General features: G+C 41.1%; 2 protein-coding genes across 9 annotated transcripts; both read left to right on the top strand.

Moving 5' to 3' along the window:
• The first annotated feature begins 604 nt into the window (after positions 1–604).
• On the top strand, positions 605–8,965 carry spon2b (spondin 2b, extracellular matrix protein). Of its 2 annotated transcripts, none has more exons than XM_042325893.1 (6): positions 605–769; positions 1,323–1,673; positions 2,211–2,434; positions 6,158–6,349; positions 6,477–6,666; positions 7,895–8,965. In XM_042325893.1, the coding sequence occupies exons 2-6, from the start codon at positions 1,442–1,444 to the stop codon at positions 8,074–8,076; spliced, it is 1,020 nt and encodes a 339-aa protein (XP_042181827.1). In that variant the 5' UTR covers positions 605–769; positions 1,323–1,441; the 3' UTR covers positions 8,077–8,965. The 2 variants fall into 2 exon arrangements, with proteins under 2 accessions (XP_042181827.1, XP_024284705.1); XM_024428937.2 differs by having other exon boundaries at positions 608–769; positions 1,429–1,673.
• A 1,521-nt stretch (positions 8,966–10,486) lies between these two features.
• LOC112256014 (probable E3 SUMO-protein ligase RNF212) lies at positions 10,487–15,881 on the top strand. 7 transcript variants are annotated; one of them, XM_024428941.2, is made up of 12 exons: positions 10,487–10,727; positions 12,497–12,614; positions 13,021–13,082; positions 13,181–13,255; positions 13,383–13,439; positions 13,570–13,628; positions 13,703–13,762; positions 13,947–14,081; positions 14,637–14,679; positions 14,929–14,992; positions 15,249–15,318; positions 15,424–15,881. In XM_024428941.2, the coding sequence occupies exons 2-12, from the start codon at positions 12,506–12,508 to the stop codon at positions 15,575–15,577; spliced, it is 888 nt and encodes a 295-aa protein (XP_024284709.1). In that variant the 5' UTR covers positions 10,487–10,727; positions 12,497–12,505; the 3' UTR covers positions 15,578–15,881. The 7 variants fall into 7 exon arrangements, with proteins under 7 accessions (XP_024284709.1, XP_024284710.1, XP_024284708.1 ...); XM_024428940.2 differs by lacking the exon at positions 10,487–10,727 and adding an exon at positions 10,745–12,127; XM_024428939.2 differs by lacking the exon at positions 10,487–10,727 and adding an exon at positions 10,745–12,250.
• Positions 15,882–21,180: the final 5,299 nt, after the last annotated feature.

The following is a 21,180-nucleotide window of genomic DNA, read 5'->3' as shown; positions in this document are numbered from 1 at the left end:
ATAATCAATTAACTTACCTCACTCACATTGATGTGAAATAAATTGCTTGCTTGCAAGATTTTACGACAGAATGTATACTGAATGTGCACTTCTGATTGAACTTCTGGAACTTAATCAACATAATCTCACAAATAACCCTAGTCTCGGCGTTAAAGAGCAAGGAGTGGGAGTGGGAGGCCAGCAGCGGCAGCGGCAGCAGCAGCGGCAGAAGGAGCAGTGGAGGTGAAACATGAGCATGTGAAAGCAATTACAGCAGCAGGCTGGAGCTGTTAGCCTGAATGTGGGCTAGAAGGGGTGCCGGCTCAGGCTGTCTCTCCATCCCTATCCCATCGCCAAGTTGTCCGCCGGCCAAGCCACTTCCCCACAACTCTGCTGGCCTAAAAATCAAGAGGCCCTGCACAGGCAGGCGTGGTCCATCCTCCAGCTCCACTCACACTGTAGACTAGACCCTTTTATGAAAAAACTATAAGCCCTTGTTTCCAACTATGATCTATTAACTCACCCTGGGAGGACTAGGAGGGAGGGAGAGAGGGAGGGAAGGAAGGAAGGAAAAAAGGAGGGAAGGAGAGAGCGTTAATGTGGAGCATGCATCAGTGAAGCTGGGAGGGGTCAGGGCAGGGGTTATTGATATTGTTTTACTGAGGAGACCTCTGGAAGGCATAAATAGCTGAAGGAAGCGTTCAGGTCTCGCAGTCCCTCCTCAAGACAGCCCAGGCACAGGTTTCACTCCTCAACTTCAACGATAACCACATCTGTATCTGCAAACTCAGTAAGTACCCACTCCTCTGTCATCTCAAGCCCTGCCTTAATGAATGTCAAGTGGACCTTTGTGTAGAGCGGATCTGACAAGCATGCGTGCAATGAGCACTGTAGGTGTTATGTGTGGAAAGCAAAAGCTATTTGTCACTCATCTAAATGTTCTATGAATGCATGATGTTCCTAATGGCATAAGCTTATTTATATTCATGAATGCGTACACGTGAATTGTCAGACTTAATGTCGCCGCTGTTACATTCCTAGGCTTTCATTGTCAGTAGGTTAGCTGTGAATGTTCATACTCATGTAGCCTAATGCCTACAGGTACATTTCAAACGCAATAATAATGAATGAAGACATATTATCCTGTATAGACTGTAAACACCTTGGAATTCTATCAGTGCAGACATTAATATAAACATCTACGTTGATGTTAAGCCTGCATCTGACCTGCTTCTGTTTCCCATTTCACTTTCACACTCATTGTTGCACTGTGTTTAGGCTAAGCGAGTGTTTGAGTCTGGAACTGTGGAAATGTTTTAAGGCCAAAATTCTTTCCTCCTCAGTCATATGGACCACGTACTTTAAACCAACACAGAAGGAATGTGGTTGGTTGCCCAGTCAAGTGGCGCAGAACCTGAAATGCCCCTCATTCCCCTATCTCTTTTCCAGCTCAGTAACAAGCATGGAAAGAGACATGAACGTGAGCAGCACTAGCAGTGTGGTGCACTGGCTAGCCAGCCTGACCCTAACCCTGCTTGGGAGTGTCCACCCCATGCCTGTGACCATAGACCCGGTGTGCACGGCAGACACCACTGCCAAGTACAGCCTGACATTTACAGGGATGTGGAGCCAAACCTCCTTCCCTAAGCAGTACCCAATCTACCGCCCCCCTGCCCAGTGGTCCCCTCTCATTGGTAAGTGAAATACTTTTTGGGCGGAAGGCAACATAGCAGTTAAGAGCGTTGGGCTAGTAACCGAAAGGTCGCTGGTTCAAATCCTCGAGCTGACTAGGTGAGAAATCTGTCGATGTGCCCTTGAGTAAAGCATTTAACCCTAATTGATATTTTAAGTCACTTTGGATAAAAGCGTCTGCTTAATGACAAAAATATATAAAATAAAATGTACTGTTATTAGCCTGTGATCTGACTCCCTTTGTTTATACTGTAATAGTAAACATATACTGTAGATTCCTATATTCATGAATAAAACATAGACATCAGGTAAATACTATAGACATCTGGTATATGTATATGTAGCCATGCATTGCAGATTTCCACATTTTCCCTATAATTAAAAACTCTTTGAGCACCTGGAAAAGCGGTATATGCATCCAATCCATTACTATTAGTTTACAGTGTGCCTGAAAAGCAGACATTTTAAACACATTCTGAGCTGCTAGTTAAGATCTACACAAACTGGGGGAAACAATCCATGAAATTCTTCCATTCCAGGGGTGACCCACAGTTCAGACTATCATATCTGGCAGCGAAATGAGTTTGCAAGCAACGGGGTGAGGGAGTTCTCTGAGAAAGGCGAGGCCTGGACTCTGATGAAGGAGGTGGAGGCGGCTGGGGAACGCATCCAGAGTGTCTACGGGCTGTTCTCTGCTCCAGCCTTGGTTGGGGGAACGGGTCAGATGACCTCAGAGTTCGAGGTCTTTGCAAGGCACTCTTTCGTAAGTTTCTCAATCTTCACAGAGCATTCAATATCTATCTAAAATACATGTCTCAATTTATGTCTATCTTATAACCTCTCTGAATGTCCATCTATCTTATGAATGTGCACCTATTTACTTGAAGAACCTTTCTAAAAGGTATGTCTTTTTGAGACTACGCCAGAAATCAAGTATATTGTCATGGAGAGATAACTATGTAAAACCTACACCACATATTCTGAACCTTGTACCAACTTTTAACATAAAAGGTTTTTATGAGTATCCCAGTAGGTATAGATTAGTAGATTAATATATTTGCTGTTCAGTTGCCAACTCTCATTTATATGGCCCAAAGCTAAAAACCGTTAAAAAAAATATATATTATATATACAGTGGGGCAAAAAAGTATTTAGTCAGCCACCAATTGTGCATGTTCTCCCACTTAAAAAGATGAGAGAGGCCTGTAATTTTCATCATAGGTACACTTCAACTATGACAGACAAAATGAGGAAAAGAAATCCAGAAAATCACATTGTAGGATTTTTAATGAATTTATTTGCAAATTATGGTGGAAAATAAGTATTTGGTCAATAACAAAAGTTTATCTCAATACTTTGTTATATACCCTTTGTTGGCAATGACAGAGGTCAAACGTTTTCTGTAAGTCTTCACAAGGTTTTCACACTGTTGTTGGTATTTTGGCCCATTCCTCCATGCAGATCTCCTCTAGAGCAGTGATGTTTTGGGGCTGTTGCTGGGCAACACGGACTTTCAACTCCCTCCAAAGATTTTCTATGGGGTTGAGATCTGGAGACTGGCTAGGCCACTCCAGGACCTTGAAATGCTTCTTACGAAGCCACTCTTTCGTTGCCCGGGCGGTGTGTTTGGGATCATTGTCATGCTGAAAGACCCAGCCACGTTTCATCTTCAATGCTCTAGCTGATGGAAGGAGGTTTTCACTCAAAATCTCACGATACATGGCACCAAACATTCTTTCCTTTACACGGATCAGTCGTCCTGGTCCCTTTGCAGAAAAACAGCCCCAAAGCATGATGTTTCCACCCCCATGCTTCACAGTAGGTATGGTGTTCTTTGGATGCAACTCAGCATTCTTTGTCCTCTAAACACGACGAGTTGAGTTTTTACCAAAACGTTATATTTTGGTTTCATCTGACCATATGACATTCTCCCAATCTTCTTCTGGATCATTCAAATGCTCTCTAGCAAACTTCAGATGGGCCTGGACATGTACTGGCTTAAGCAGGGGGACACGTCTGGCACTGCAGGATTTGAGTCCCTGGCGGCGTAGTGTGTTACTGATGGTAGGCTTTGTTACTTTGGTCCCAGCTCTCTGCAGGTCATTCACTAGGTCCCCCCGTGTGGTTCTAGGATTTTTGCTCACTTGTGATCATTTTGACCCCACAGGGTGAGATCTTGCGTGGAGCCCCAGATCGAGGAAAATTATCAGTGGTCTTGTATGTCTTCCATTTCCTAATAATTGCTCCCACAGTTGATTTCTTCAAACCAAGCTGCTTACCTATTGCAGATTCAGTCTTCCCAGCCTGGTGCAGGTCTACAATTTTGTTTCTGGTGTCCTTTGACAGCTCTTTGGTCTTGGCCATAGTGGAGTTTGGAGTGTGACTGTTTGAGGTTGTGGACAGGTGTCTTTTATACTGATAACAAGTTCAAACAGGTGCCATTAATACAGGTAATGAGTGGAGGACAGAGGAGCCTCTTAAAGAAGAAGTTACAGGTCTGTGAGAGCCAGAAATCTTGCTTGTTTGTAGGTGACCAAATACTTATTTTCCACCATAATTTGCAAATAAATTCATAAAAAATCCTACAATGTGATTTTCTGTTTTTTTTTCTCATTTTGTCTGTCATAGTTGAAGTGTACCAGTGATGAAAATTACAGGCCTCTCTCATCTTTTTAAGAGGGAGAACTTGCACAATTGGTGGGTGACTAAATACTTTTTTGCCCAGCTGTATATATACACACAAGACCGTTCAAATGTTTGGGGTCACTTAGCAATTTCCTTGTTTTTGAAAGAAAATCACATTTTTGTCCATTAAAATAACATCAACCTGATCAGAAATACAGTGTAGACATTGTTCATGTTGTAAATGACTATTGTAGCTGGAAACGGCAGATTTTTTTGGGAATATCTACCTAGGCGTACAGAGGCCCATTATCAGCAACCATCACTCCTGTGTTCCAATGGCAAGTTGTGTTAGCTAATCCAAGTTTATCATTTTAAAAGGCTACTTGATTATTAGAAAACCCTGTTGCAATTATGTTAGCACAACTGAAAATGGTTGTGCTAATTAAAGGAGCAATTAAACTGGCCTTCTTTAGACTAGTTGAGTATCTGGAGCATCAGCATTTGTGGGTTCGATTACAGGCTCAAAATGGCCAAAAACAAATATCTTTCTTCTGAAACTCGTCAGTCTATTCTTGTTCTGAGAAATGAGGCGAGAAATTGCCAAAAAACTGAAGATCTCGTATAACTCTGTGTACTACTCCCTTCACAGAACAGCACAAACGGTCTCTAACCAGAATAGAAAGAGGTGTGGAAGGCCCGGGTGAACAACTGAGCAGGAGGACAAGTACATTAGTCTAGTTTGAGAAACAGACGCCTCACAAGTCCTCAACTGGCAGCTTCATTAAATAGAACCCGCAAAACACCAGTCTCAAAGTCAACAGTGAAGAGGCGACTCCGGGATTCTGGCATTCTAGGCAGAGTTGCAGAGAAAAAGCCATATCTCAGACTGGCCAATAAAAATAAAAGATTAAGATGGACCAAAGAACACAGACACTGGAGAGAGGAAGGCCAGCATCTTGTCCTCTTGCTCAGTTGTGCACCAGGGCCTCCTACTAATTTTTCTATTCTGGTTAGAGACAGTTTGAGCTGTTCTGTGAAGGGAGTAGTACACAGTGTTGTATGCGATCTTCAGTTTCTTGGCAATTTCTTGCCTGGAATAGCCTTAATTTCTCAGAACAAGAATAGACTGACAAGTTTCAGAAAAAAAGTTTTTTGTTTCTGGCCATTTTGAGCCTGTAATCGAACCCACAGGTGCTGATGCTCCAGATACTCAACTAGTCTAAAGAAGCCCAGTTTTATTGCTTCTTTAATCAGCACTACATTTTTCAGCGGTGCTAACATAATTGCAAAAGGGTTTTCTAATGATCAATTAGCCTTTTAAAATGATAAACTTGGGTTAGCTAATACAACATGCCATTGGAACACAGGAGTGATGGTTGCTGATAATGGGCCTCTGTACACCTATGTAGATATTCAATTTTTAAAAATCTGCCGTTTCCAGCTACAATAGTCATTTACAACATTAACAATGTCTACACTGTTTTTCTAATAAATTTTATATTATTTTAATGGACAAAAAAAGTGTTTCCCCCCCCCCCAAAAACAAGAACATTTCTAAGTGACCGCAAACTTTTGAACGGCATTGTACATATATGTTTTTACACAATATTCAGAGTCTGCATTTGGGATCAGTTTCTTATTATTGGCCTCGGGGTATCCAATAAAAGATGTCAGCAAAAAATAATTCTTACTGTTGGAACTGTAGTTGAGGAAAGCTCTGGAAAGATGAGAGTACGGAATAATGAAGAGCAGATTAAGACTGCTGATCCTTTGAGTGTCTGCACTAAATTTGAGTTAACTGTTAGACGGACACCTAGAAACATCCACACATAACCCATCCTACTTCCCCCCCTCTCTACAGCTATCCTTCATAGTGCGGATAGTTCCCAGCCCAGACTGGTTCCTGGGAGTGGACAGCTTTGACCTGTGTGAGGGAGACCAGTGGAAGGAGAGCGTCACACTGGAGCTGTACCCCTATGACGCAGGCACTGACAGTGGCTTCACCTTCTCCTCTCCCAACTTTGAGACCATTCCTCAGGACAAAGTCACACAGGTAAATCTAAAAGATACCATGGTTCATCATCATGTCCATACTGTAGGTAACTGATGATGCTATATCAACTTCGGTAATCAATACCAGAAGTGCTGTTGACAACACAACTTGATTTTGTCCTTTCCAGATAACGTCATCATCTCCAAGCCATCCTGCCAACTCTTTCTATTATCCCCGTCTGAAGAATCTGCCACCCATGGGCAAGGTCACCCTCACAAAGACCAAGAACAACCAGATCTTCAGCATACCCATGGAGCCCACCCAGTTCAACCAGACTGGCAATGAGATTGGCAATGAGATTGAGGACTCTCTCACAAGTAAGCAAGAAACATTTAAGAAACAAATACAGTGAATTAATATTTATCGCTTGCTATCCTGCAATCCTACCTCTCTGATAGAAAAAAACTTGATCAATTAGGTTTTTAACTTAATCATCATCTTATGAACCAAGATGTATTCAATTTAACCCCATTAAAATGAAAGAAGAGAGCAAAGAATTGGCACTGGCCATCTGGCAAAACATAAAGAGTAAAGTAAAGCCTTGCGGTAATCGGATCCGTTGTGCGCCAGCATTGAGTTGGAGTCAGCAAGAGCTGTTCCTCTGTGCCCATGGCAACCAGGCAACACACAGGATAAAGGAGGTCAAAGGCATTGGACATTTCCTGCCTCTCAGCACTGATGTCAAGTAGTCCAGCCTTGCTTTTATTTCCACGTTACATCCTCCTGCTTCTCTAATTCTCCCAAAAAATAACCTCAATCTGTGATAGATATCAACATTTTACTGGCTCATAACATGTGGGGGGGCTTGGCAAACCACATGATTTAAAAAAAATACAAAGTCAAGTTTCTGTAATTTAATTATTCAATTAAAGTTCATCCAGGTTTAGCAACCGTAGCCAGGAATGTACAGCTACAAGCTTAGGATATATAAAAGCATATATTTTAAAGACTTTCCTTACATTGGGATTTACTTTGGCATACATTTGGTGTCCCTGTATATTCTATACAATCAAAAAAAAGTCATGTTTCCTACAGTATTACAGCTATATTTGACATAGCACTTGGAAATATTCTATAACATTTTTTTCTGATTGAGCAAATTAACTAAAAGCTGAGTATCAGTTAATAAATCAAGTATTCCCCTTTCGTATGAAATGGTGTTGGGTGGCTTAGCTAAATCAGTCATTTTAATCTATGCCTGAAGGCTTATCCTTGTGTGGCATGTTATAACTCCAGCAGACCACCACCACACACACACACACACACACACACACACACACACACACACACACACACACACACACACACACACACACACACACACACACACACACACACACACACACACACACACACACACACACAGAGGGGCCCTAGAGCCTGGCTAGAGAAAGGGTCACTGCAATCATATCAACCCCTACTGCTGCACGCTCAATCAAGTGTTACCGGTCTCTGGCCTGTTGCAATTCAAGTGTTCTATGGATTGCTAAAATAATGTCTTAATGCATATTGCTAACAGAATATATCTGGTGTCCTTCCCACTAGATTCCACCCCTCTAGACTGTGAGGTGTCTGCATGGTCACCCTGGGGCCTGTGCAAAGGCAAATGCGGAGACTCAGGCGTGCGCCACAGAACTCGCTACATCCACCTACAACCAGCAAACAATGGGGTAGTCTGCCCCTCACTGGAAGAGGAGAACAAATGTATCCCTGATAACTGCTTATGACTGGCCGGCAAGAGTACGAAACAGAAAAGAAGAGGTCATGCAAGACGACAAAGAGTACGAAAGATGCGTCCGTCATCTCCACTGGAGAAGCCCAAGCTGTAGAAATTGACACTTTTCTCGCTGGGCTTCCTAGCCTATTCACTGGGAACAGTGGAGGCTGGTGAGGAGAGGACGGTTCAAAGTAATGGCTGGAATGGAATAGATGGAACAGTATCTAACCATTAGAAACAAGTGTAATACCATTCCATTCCAGCCATTACTATGAGCCCGTCCTTCAATTTAAAGTGGCACCAGCCACCACTGACTGAGAAAGATTTATAAATGGGTCACAGACATGCAATTATTGTGAGGCCTGAGGAGTGAAGAGGTTGTCTAGAAACTCTGCCCTTAGTTCTTGTGATTTATGTTTCCCTACGTCATTGGGTTTTCTGAGGTAAGCTAGCCATGAGTCTGAAAAATCATTCTTAAATTCAAATCTGGACCTGGAAGCCAGTTCCACTGTTTTGTTCTTCTTCATTGTTCCCCTCTAATCCAGGGCTGATTTAGACCTGGGACACCGGGTGCGGCCAACTAATTACCAGTAGAACAGAAAAACAGGAATACTTCAGACCTTGCAGGGTAAGATTTGAATACACCTGTTTACAGACAATCAGCAGTGTTGGAAAAAGTACCCAATCATCATACTTGAGTAAAAGTATAGAAAGTTCTTTAAGTAAAAGTGAAAGTCACCTAGTAAAATTTTACTTGAGTAAAAGTCGGCACCATGTTCCTGTTTTTAGCCATGGGAAAACTCCAACACTCAGACATTATTTACCAAATATGCATTTGTGTTTAGTGAGTCTGCCAGAACATAGGCAGTAGGGATGACCACATGTTCTCTTGATAAGTGTGTAAATTTCACAATTTTCCTGTTCTGCTAAGCATTCAAAATGTAAGGAGTACTTTGGGTTGTCAGGGAAAATGCATGGAATAAAAAGTACAATATTTTCTTTAGGAAGTGAAGTAAAAAGCTGTCAAAAAAATAAATAGTTAAGTAAAGTACAAACACCCCCAAAAACTACAGCAATTTCAACAACAATTTCTCCAGTACTTTAAAGTAATTTTACTTAAGTACTTTACACCACTGACGATATGGCAGTCAACCCCAAAACCTCATCGAAGGCTCCATTACTTACAATAGACCAGATGTGTTTACAGATAAAGCACTCTTTTCCATGATGATCTGTACTACAGAGAATATATTTATTTACAGGGTTTGGACCTGTACTGTACAGTATCAAGCAGTAATCTCACACTCGATCGTGCTATTGAGATATTGTCAAAATCAGAGAGAAATGGCAAAATGTGTACTTTTCTGAGAAAATGTACCTCCTAAAAGTACATTGAATTTTGTTGATGTTTGTCTGTCTGTATGTATGTTTTTGTAAGTCCAATAAACTGTAAATACATGTAAGTTGATTGCAATTTTATTTCTAATTGATGTAAAGCAACAATATTTCATACAATCAACAAAATACATCATGCTACACAACTGCATACACCACAGCATAAAATAGGCCTACGAAACACAACGATCTCCAAGGAGTGTCCCTGTCATGAAAATCTTTGTTACTCATTGATGTTGTTTGCTATCTATGCCAAAGCTTTCATTAGTCATACCTGACGTACTTCATCATGCCATGTCACAGGACAAGATATGACAAACTGTCTTTCAAAGTACTACAAATGAGCTCTTTCCTAGAAAACCCCTAAGCTACCTAAGCTACAGAAAACCTGAGAAATAGACAGACTCTGGAAAATTCCAAGAAATAGCAATCATAGCCTACATCTGGGCCATTGGTGCCTTCCGCTTCATATATTTCTGCTTGTTTTTCAAGTGTTGGTCTTATTTCAAACCAATGACAAATGATGGAAAATTACTGGGAAAAGTAACAGGAAAAATAGACAGATTCTTGGCTTTTGATGGAGGACAGTCTTTGCAGATACTATGCGAGTACAATCTTAGGGGACAAAGGTGCTATCTAGAACCTAAAAGGGTTCTTCAGCTGTCCCCATAGGGAAATACTTTGAAGAGCTCCTTTTGGTTCCAGGTAGAACCCTTTTTGGTTCTATGTAGAACACTTTCCACAGAGGATTCTATATGGAACCCTAAAGGGTTTTCCTATGGGGACAGCTGAAGAACCCTTTTGGAACCCTTTTTTCTAAGAGTGTAGGTTTCATGATGGTACAGTGCACACTAGTTAATAAGTGAACAATTTCATGTTTCTTTATCAGTACATGTGGGCTTCTACTACTGGTCAGGCTTATCAGTTTCTCTGCTGACCTTGGGTACCCACTCAGACGCACAGTGTCGACGGTCAGTCGCAGCAACAGCAGGTGTCAGTTTCTCACACCAGAGTTGTCGCCTGCACACTAGCAACCATAAGGCTCATTACACTCATTTAACTTTGTCACATACTGTGTGTCAAATTGAATGTGAGGGGCATTGGGATGTAGGTTCTGTGTTACCTGGCACTGATGGCTGTTATGTACTTTGATCTGGGTGAACATTAGCAAAAGTGCCTCATCAAGGAGATTCAAGGTAACATGCTGATGACAGGTCAGTTTTATGGGCAGGTGGAGAGGAGGACATTGTTCTGCATGGTTGACAGGTGAGTTCTATGGGCAGGTGGTTTAAAAAGTTCAATGGATTAGCAGAGATCATGATGAAGTCAACCATTTAAAAAGTTACATGAGTTAGCAGAGATCATGATAAAGTCAACCAGGAGGCATATGGCATTTGTTTGATATTCTATTACATTTTTAATTTAACTAGGCAAGTCAGTAGTATTCTATTAGTATTTGCACACTTAATTTGCAAAATCATCTATACTTTTTCTGTAATAATGGCTTACTACAAAGCAATTTTAAGCACATTAGATGTAATAAATATCGGCTGTCTGTGTTGTGTTTTTCTCAGGTCATTTTCTTTTGGAGTATTGGGAAAAATAACCCTAACTCCCCTCCTCTTGGCCTCACTATCACTGTGATCCAGACCACCATGTCATTTTTTTTCTAGATATTAATTTAAAAAACATGACAGATTTGGAAAATTCTAAGTCACATCCCACGTCTCTGGCCCACATTGTTGTGCATGCAGTCCAACTCGAATCTAAGGTTTTCCATTTTCGCCAGTGACAGGCTTGTGAGTTCCTCCATGCACTGAGTCTGCTGGACTGTGTTACTCCACAACCATATTTGAATATTGTTCTGATATTTCCAATGCAGAGGATTCATTTTGATGTTGACCCCAGTGCTGAGGCACAAAGACAAGGCCCAGACTATGGAGTACAACCTGAAACCCATAAGAGACCAGATGCAAAACATCACCACAAGGAAATAATCAAACACACTTTGTTATGAAAAGGGTAATTTTCCAAAATTCTAGTTTCAGAAAAAAGCGGACTATTATTTTGATCAGAACTAGGCCTATAGTACAATACATGAAAACAACAAATATTGTGTTGCGCTACTAGGCCTGTCCTATTAACGGTCTAGAATGAACTATTTACCAGCCCTTTTATTCATATTCACAGGAACTAGATGAGACTTTTTGCCAGATCAGTGAAGAAACCAATGGGAAAGTTTTGTGGTGGGCTGTTGTGTAGACTTCCATTCAACTATCAGTTGGATTTTGGCAAATCAAAAGACTGAAAGACTTCCTGATTGCAAAGAAGTTGATTTGATAAAAATTTTAGAGCAGGAATTATGTCTGGCAGTACAATGCAGTGGCCACTAGAGTCAAATGCTATTCCAAACTAGACTTGAAGATCAGTGCTGAGGAGGCATCTATTTTACTGTACATCCTTCTAGAGACAATGTATGAATTAATAAAATGTGTTTGTTTAATTTTGCACAACTATCCCAATTTGTTTTCTCCAATGAACACACCAAAATGTAAATAATGACGTAGCCAGCCAATCAGAATGCGATCTGACACGCAAACAAACCGAAAATCAGAAGGTAGCCAGGCGAGTTGATTGCTACAGTTGCTAAAGCCAGACACGGAAGGGTTTGTGACAGTTTACTAACTAGTTCCATAGAGAACAAAGGGCCATCGTGTAAGTCAGATGTGGACCTTTCTTGAGTAAAATATAATTTACGTTTTAGTAGACACCTGTTCGGGGGCAGCTAAGTAAGAAAAGTTACTGTTGCTAGCTATTTAAAAAAAAAAAAAAAAAAAATTTGGGGGGCGGCGTTGACACGCAAGCTAACGTTAGCTAGCTAGTTCGTCTTTATAGTCCAAATTGGTAGCCATTAATCTATTTTGGCTGATCTCTGCAACTTAAAAGCAAGAAGATAGAATGTCTGAATTTATAACTATGTCTTAGTTTTATGTTTTTTTTTAACTATCTAACATTGGCTAACGTTAATCTCTTAGCTATAGAAAATGTCTTACTGGATCTGCTGTAACTCCTGCTTCAACCTCCCTGGTCCTGACCGCAAACTAGCTGTTACTACCTGTGGTCATGTCATCTGCAACGTGTGTTTTCAGAAAGGTAGCAAGTTCTGTATGTCTTTAATTGTACCAATGTACCCTGTTATGTATCCTTCAATTAATTAAGTTCAACATATCATACTACCTTACGTATGATGCTATATGAGATATGTTCAACATATCATACTACCTTACGTATGATACTATATGATATGTTCCTCCATGAAGCTCAGCCTACTTCTACGTTTGCAGCAGTTCTGTCTTTTTTTAGAATACACAGGCTAAACTTGAACACACGGACCTCTGCTGGTCGTTGTCTGATGTTACAGAAACAATTTGGCCGCACAAAAAACCGTCATGCAGTTTGAAAGCATAATTCTAGTCCGTGTTATATCGTAATGGCATGCTATTGTATTGTATAAAATAGTGTGCTTGTTCCAATAACCACATTGTACATTTTCTTTCAGCCAATCAAGGGGAGTGCATGATATGTAACGCAAAATGTCAAGTTACTCCTCTCTCAGACAAAGTAAGCAGTGATACAGTATCTTATAGATGTGATTATCTGGCGAGGCTCACAAATACATCTATTTGATAACCTAAACTTTACAATCTTTATTTTCACAGAGTAGTGCAGAAGTAAAGGCCCTCTTCTCTGACATAAATTCTGTAGCAACCAAACACTTAACAGAGATAAGCAAGGTATTTCTCTTGATGCTCATAATAGGAGGATAGGCACATAAGATATTAGCCTATTTATAGTGATAATTTGAAACACCTCAAGGTTGTACTGCATGTATAAAAACAACATATGTATCCACTATATTAGGTGTTACTATTCCAGGCAAGGCACCAAAAGAGGTTGTTGGCACATTCCCAGCAGAGGGTGAGGCTGGGGGACATTTAGTTGTATCTCTACTACTATTTAATAATACCAAAGAGTTTTTTATTGTAGCCTCTCTCTTCTGGTGTTATAATTTGAAACATCTGTGCTCCTTATTTCTCAACCCATTTAGAATGAAAAGTTAGAAGAAGTTTTACTCAAGATGAAGCAAGAAATGCAGCAAATGTCCAAGTAAGAATGTAAATCATTAGACATCACATATTAACGACTGCTTAGTGTGACTTTAACATTCGTATATTTACCAGGAAAATTACAGAGCAGAATGCCTATATTGCCAAGCTGGAGAGCACTCGTCAGCAGCAAAGGTATCAATATCTTTATGGGTGTTACTGCTTTCTACTCACCAGGTGTCACTATTGTCATCTTTGTTTTTCAAACACGAGACCATGGAGGGGACTCATTTGTTATCAACATATTTTTTATTCAGACCAACTCTTAATGACCATGGTTGGAGATGAATCACATTCCTCTCTCTCTCTCTCTGTACAGTGCAAAAGCAGCTTCTACATCACAGCTGAACCGTAGTTCTCACAATGCTCGTTCACATCAAATCAGATCAGATCAAACGCAGATACCATTCAACTCACCCATGTCCCTCTCTCGCTACTCGTCTACTACAAGTCTGTAAGTATTACATCTTAGGAAATCTGCATTAGGCCTACACATATTTAAAAAAATGTGAACCCTTAAGTTGAAGGTTACAAATATTTAGCCTAAATGAACATAGATGCCAGTACATAGTATATATCCAGGAACAAGCTAATGTATTGTGTAACTGTTTTCTGATGGTTTGACATAAAATATGACATGACATGCTGCGTTCTGCGGTCGTCCTGACCCGGTTTGATTTATAGTCAGCATGCTGTAGACTAGTCTAGCTGACAGACAGAGCATGTGTCTGTCTACTGGGCTCTCTGTGGGGCCCTTTGCTCCAGACCTCTATCACAACAGCCCTGAGCTGCAGGGGAGAAAGGGGATCCTCCAATGTAAACTGTGTATATCCTGACTTCATTCACCCTAGCTGCTGTTTGGCTTTGCCCTGCAGTACCACACCAGTCTCACCTGAATAAGCTGGGCAGGCTTGTGAACATTATGTCTGAGTGAGCATTTCCATAATCTTTCTTCCCGGGTTCTATGAGAATGAAATGTGACATGCCATGTTATGTGATTACCCCTCAGGGCAGAAAACATGGAGGTGGATAACAGAGGTCTGTTTAGGAAAGTATGTGAACCTTTTCATTTGACCAAATATGGTTCAAATCAGAGACAAATAATCAAAAAAATGGTATCTAAATATGTCTCCGGTTCATATTAATGGTATACTTATTTAGTTTTAGCCGTGTATACCCTGACTCAAAATCATTCTTTGATGTTTAATACCAGTGATGAGTTCTACGGCAGACTGAAACTGGTTTTAATGATGGAGACGTATGTTTGTGCAAATGGAAATGTTTTTTTTCTCCCTGAACAGCCGGAGCTCTCTGGAAGTGTCCAGAGGTTGTCCTTGATCAGCCCTCCACAGGACGGCCGGATGGGTACGTCTGCTACTCTACTCTGCTCTACTCACAGACAGCCAGATAGATACCTGTGGAGCTGTTCACTGCTTACGTAACAGCACAATGCTTCAATGGTTTCAACTTCTGTCTGTTGTATCTGAATAAGGTTTTTCGTTCTTGTTTGTGTTTGTAGACTCGGCTTTGAGTCTGGAAGCACTATATCTGAGTTTTAGCATACAATATTTAGGGTGTTGCTGAACTTGTGGTGTGTGAATTCTAAATATTGCATCTTTAGGTACCGTCCCCCATCGATCGACCAATCAGAACACCCTAGTCAACCACTCAGCTCGCTCGGCCACTGTCAGGTCTAACTTGTTATAATCACATCATTATCATAACTTAATCATTTATACACCAATGTGCCATGACACAATAAATTAACTTTGATGCCTTGCCTTCTGTCCTCCCAGCCGCCTGGCGGAGTTGCAGATGACCCCTAACCTGCCGTATCGTAGGAACACGGGGTGGGAGACGCCCGTGTTCAAGCCCCCGTCAGCCTACAGACACTCCTCCATGTCTTCTCTGGTCATGTCCTCTCTGGGGGTCACCTGCCCTCCCCCGTAACACCGCCAAGAGCCAGCCATCACAATGGCACAAGGAGACGTCTCTGATCCACTTCTATGCCCTCCACGAGTGACTTAGCTAGAGTATCAAATCACCTGGCAATGGTTGAACTCTCCAACATGGAGAGATTAGCTGTGGAATAGGAAGTGTTGTTCAGAAATTGAGCCCCCTTCACGCAGGGTTAAGAAGAGTTTGGAAGCTGTGGTCTCTTGGTTGTGTGTGCAGTGTAGCGTGTATAATGTCTTTGTAATGGATTACATACAGTATTACTTGTCACAGTGACAAATAAAATTTAACAAACCAATCAAATTGATCTCTCAATAATTAATTGACCAATAAGACACTGAAATCACAAAACCAGTACAGTAACCTCTGTGTCATTAATCATTAACAAACCACTCATCTGATAGGCATGTTTAGAGGTTGTGATTTGCAGTACAATTAGTTAACACCCACAGTGAGTCCCAGACAATGCCAAGCGTTCCATTGGCCTCCAGCATGACTCACCCAGGACAGGACCAGCTCTACTCTCTTCTCTGTTGTCTCTGGGGGGCCTGCTGCTGCCTGTCTGTCCCTCCGAGGCATTTTCAAGGTCAACTAATCACAAAGGCACCGTGTGAAGAGGTGTGGGCAACATAATTGTGTTATTTCTTCAAATAGCTTGTCTAACATGGCAGATATGACACATGATTAGAACAACCTCCATGGCCTTTTGATTGCTCCGAGCCCCAAGGGCAGGAAACTACTTCTTACAAGCACAGGTTTTGGCTGTCATAACTACTTTAAGGATTTACAGACTTGCACAGGGCAAAAGCGGTGGTTTGCGTGCAAAAGTAGATTGCAGGGTGAGTGTTGGAACACCTTAGTAAGATGGCAGTTAGACTCAGAAGGCTACACTTCCCAATCCCGTCTGAATCAGCCATCTGCCACCAGTGACCTGCTACCTTTCAGGACAAAGATAGTGTGCTTCCAAGATCTCCTCTATGATTATTTCCTGTGGTTTCAATGTTTCCTTAAAGCTTTTAACAGACATGATGACATGGAATGATGACACCCTGAAGACAGCTGTGGCGGGAGATGAGGACCGTTCATTCATTTTACGTCAACTCAGGCAGCTGTGGGCCCGCAAATGAAGCATGATGAAACACAGGAAGTATGGCGGGAACATGGGTCTGACCTGGCAGAACAAAGTCTCCTGCGGGCCGATGAACCAAAATGACCCTCCTTGTTTGTCTTATTAGAATTTGCCAATGCACATTACTTTAATGTACAGGTCCCTTGGCAGAACATTTCAAAGTACCACCTATTCTCAGTTTGGACATAGAGAAATATGGGAATCCCCAAAAAAGTAATTCTACTCTGATAACATTTCAGGGAATGGAAATTCCATTCACATTGATTTGCAGCTGACTTTCCACTCAAAATGAGTCATGCTAAATCAGTGTGTTGTGCACCCTGTGATGAGTGCAGTGGAGCCACAAGCGATGTTCTGCACTGGACACGTACACATACAGTGCATTCAGAAAGTATTCAGACCCCTTGACCTTTTCCACATATTGTTACATTACAGCCTTATTCTAAAATTGATTAAATACTCAATCTATACATAATACCCCATAACAATAAAGCAAAAATAGTGTTTTATGTTTTATTTGTGTTAATCTATCAATTAAAAAAATGTAATAGCACATGTACATTTTTGTACATGTATATATGTTTTATTTTTATATCACATTTATGTAAGTATTCAGACCCTTTACTCAGTACTCTGTTGAAGCACCTTTAGCAGTGACTACAGCCTGGAGTCTTCTTGGGTATGATGCTACAAGCTTGGCACACCTGTATTTACGGAGTTTCTCCCATTCTTCTCTGCAGATCCTCTCAAGCTCTGTCAAGTTGAATGGGGAGTGTTGCTGCACAGCTATTTTCAGGTCTCACCAGAGATGTTCGATAGGGTTCAAATCTTGTCCTGAAGCCACTCCTGCGTTGTCTTGGCTGTGTGCCTAGGGTTGTTGTCCTGTTGGAAGGCGAACCTTCGCCAATCCCTGACTAAGGCCCTTCTTCCCCGATTGTTCAGTTTGGCCGGGCGTACAGCTCTAGGAAGAGTCTTTGTGATTCCAAACTTGCTCCATTTAAGAATGATGGAGGGTACGGTGTTCTTGGTGACCTTAAATGCTCCAGAATTTCTTTGGTACCCTTCCCCAGATTTGTGCCTCAACACAATCCTGTCTCGAAACTCTATGGACAATTCCTTCGACCTCATGGCTTTGTTTTTGCTGTGACATGCTCTGTCAACTGTGGGACCTTATATAGACAGTTGAGTGCCTTTCCAAATCATGTCCAATTGAATTTACCACAGGTGGACTCCAATCCAGTTGCATAAACATCTCAAGAATGATCAGTGGAAACAGGAAGGACCTGAGCTCAATTTCTGTTTTCTCATCTTGTTTAATTTGGTAAAATTTCTAAAACCCTGTTTTGTTTTTGTCATGGGGTATTGTGTGCAGATTGCTGAGGATATTTTACTTATTTTAATCCATTTTAGATTAAGGCTGTAATGTAACAAAATTTGGAAAAAGTCAAGGGGTCTGAATACTTTCCGAAGGCACTGTATAAACACATATAATTACATGCATGTGTTGCATGGACATATGACCTCCCCAACACATGTGCATTCTCACAGGCAGATATACTTTCACCTACACACACTACCACATGCATACACACACACACACACACCTGGTGCTCGTTAGCTCACTTAGAGGTAGAAAACAGGCTATCATGTTGGGTTAGGCAGAACCCTATCCCCTCTTGCTTCTGGGCTAAATTTGTGTGGATTTAAACCATGGGTAAACTCCTAATATGGCTTTAAATCTAAATTAGTCAAAGAGTTTTCCATTGTGCCAAGCGAGAGCAGAAACAATGTACGTGCTCCCACACAGCAGGCACGGCGGAGCGTTTCATTGCAAAACCGTCAGTGTAAAGGCTGTAGGCATAGGGCCTACACATGGCTTACTACAGCTTGACGAGCCCATCACTGAATCGCCCCCATGGACACGTTTCATTTATATTCAGCTGAGATTGAACAATGCCTTAATTGTGTTGTACATTATTCACTTCATTACTAGACATGCAACAAAGAGGAGTTGAAAACGAGTGTGTCGAATAGTGTAAGTCAGACCACAGAGTTGGATTACCTTGTGTAGTGGCATTTCTGACTCAAAGACAATACTGTCAAGAGTCATAATCTGGACCTGTCTAATTTGGTCACAGTTTTCAGGCCACTCCATAAACCTCACAACAAGCCCATAGCACTTCATGACACTGCCAACTTGCCTCTTTTCCACAGCACTGGCTACAGTTGCAAGATTTTACTTGACCAATCTGTTAAATAACAAAGATAAATATTAGAGCTGTAAGCATGTGATCATTACTGAGAGAAAAATGAGAACCCAGTTGCGTATCTTGTCGTGATGTGCCGGTCCAGACAGGTATCTTTGTATAATCTGTGTTTCCTCTGTTGCCCACAGCAACACGTGCCGTTTCGGTAGCTTTTCATGGTTGTGAATGACCACAATTTAAAAGGAATCAGGTGTGAACAGACGCTATTGTATATAAGAAATGTGCATGAACTCCTGTGCTGGGATTTGGTATAATTTCCTGTTTGGGGTCCAGTGAGAGTGAAATTCAGCCCTGGGGCAAGCTGTCATTGTGTCAAAGAGAGGCAGAGAGAGAAATGTAAATCAGTGCTTTCTCTTTCTCCTGGATGGCTGCAGGGCTTACAAATGAGTCGTGCCACTTCACCAAGGAAAAGAAAACCATTTCTAATGGTGGGCACAATTATTTAACACTCAGTGTGTCCTCTCATAGAGGCATTCATCTGCTTGATAAATTGAAATTACATTTAATATGCTCCAGTCTTAAATCGGATGTTCTCACAAGGCATGTTGTTCTTGTCAACCACAATTTAGGTGGTTGACAGGTATAATTACAGAAAGACTTATCTCACAAATAAATGATTCTCCTTGCCCACACTTGCTGTTCAGATTACGTTGTCTCAAGTTCTGTGGATGAGTGATATGGTTCTTGCCTGGCTACCCATCCACACTGCTCTAGCCCACTGTTTCTTCTCAATGATGTACAGAGAAATAAGTAGAGCAGTAAATCTCAATTCAGGATGAGTCGTCAGGTAAATACGCTTTAGGCTCAGTTGTCTTCCTGACACCAGCTACCTGTGATGTGAACCAGTGGTCAGTGGCTCGCACTATAATCCACTAGACTCCCTTGGACAGCCTCTGATTTCAACACAACTTTTTTTTTCACAACTTCTTCAGGATCGGTGGGTCCCCCACGGGACGGTTGAGCTGACGTAGGCTAATACGATTAGCATGAGGTTGTAAGTAACAAGAACATTTCCCAGGGCATAGACGTCTGATATTAGCAGAAAGCTTAAACTCTTGTTAATCTAACTGCACTGTCCAATTTACAGTAGCTATTACAGTGAAACAGTACTATGCTATTGTTTGAGGAGAGTGCACAGTTATGAACTTGAAAAGTTATTAATAAACCAATTAGGCACTCAAACTGGACAGTTTTATCTCAATCTCTTCATTCAAAGACTCAATTATGGACACTTTACTGACAGTTGTGGCTGTTTTGCGTGATGTATTGTTGTCTCTACCTTCTTGCCCTTTGTGCTGTTGTCTGTGCCCAATAATTTTTGTACCATGTTTTGTGCTGCTACCATGTTGTTTTGCTACCATGTTGTTGTCATGTTGTGTTGCTACCATGCTGTGTTGTCATGTGTTGCTGCCTTGCTATGTTGTTGTCTTAGGTCTCTCTTTACATTGTGTTGTGTTGTCTCTCATGTCGTGATGTGTGTTTTGTCCTATATTTATGTTATATATATTTTTAAAAAGTGATGTGTGTTTTGTCCTATATTTATGTTATATATATTTTTAAAAATCCCAGCCCCCGTCCCCGCAGGAGGTCATTTGCCTTTTGGTAGGCCGTCATTGTAAATAAGAATTTGTTCTTAACTTGCCTAATTAAATAAAGGTTAAATAAACATGTTTTTATCAAAAAGGCACATTCGGGCAGTCTCGATACAAAATTTTGAACAGAAATGCAACAGTTCATTAGATCAGTCTAAAAATGTGCATATACACTGCTGCCATCTAGTGGCCAAAATCTAAATTGCGCCTGGGCTGGAATAGTATGTTATGGCTTTTCTCTTGCGTTTCAAAGATGATTGCACAAAAAAAATACAAAAAATGTTGTTTTTTTCTTTGTATTTTCTTTGACCAGATCTAATGTGTTATATTATCCTACATTACTTTCACATTTCCACAAACGTCAAAGTGTTTCTTTTCAAATAATGTAAAGAATATGCATATCCTTGATTCAATCCCTGAGCTACAGGCAGTTAGATTAGGGTATGTCATTTTAGGTGAAAATTGAAAAAAAGGGTCTGATCTTTAAGAGGTTGTTCAAGGGAGAATTTGAATACAACTTTTGTTTAGGGTAGCCTAGTGGTTAGAGCGTTGGACTAGTAACCGGAAGGTTGAAAGTTCAAACCCCCGAGCTGACAAGGTACAAATCTG

This window comes from Oncorhynchus tshawytscha, linkage group LG08 (genome assembly GCF_018296145.1).
Source record: "Oncorhynchus tshawytscha isolate Ot180627B linkage group LG08, Otsh_v2.0, whole genome shotgun sequence".
NCBI lineage: Eukaryota > Metazoa > Chordata > Actinopteri > Salmoniformes > Salmonidae > Oncorhynchus > Oncorhynchus tshawytscha.
This window is presented reverse-complemented; position numbering and strand designations above follow the sequence as displayed.

Bases quoted from the DNA above. Each gene is read 5' to 3' on its own strand.
- spon2b (XM_042325893.1), top strand. From the start codon at position 1,442: ATGGAAAGAGACATGAACGTGAGCAGCACTAGCAGTGTGGTGCACTGG. The intron at 1,674-2,210 runs GTAAGTGAAATA...CTTCCATTCCAG, and splicing joins CCAGTGGTCCCCTCTCATTG to GGGTGACCCACAGTTCAGAC. The intron at 6,667-7,894 runs GTAAGCAAGAAA...CCTTCCCACTAG, and splicing joins GATTGAGGACTCTCTCACAA to ATTCCACCCCTCTAGACTGT.
- LOC112256014 (XM_024428941.2), top strand. From the start codon at position 12,506: ATGTCTTACTGGATCTGCTGTAACTCCTGCTTCAACCTCCCTGGTCCT. The intron at 12,615-13,020 runs GTAGCAAGTTCT...ATTTTCTTTCAG, and splicing joins CAACGTGTGTTTTCAGAAAG to CCAATCAAGGGGAGTGCATG. The intron at 13,440-13,569 runs GTGAGGCTGGGG...CAACCCATTTAG, and splicing joins TGGCACATTCCCAGCAGAGG to AATGAAAAGTTAGAAGAAGT.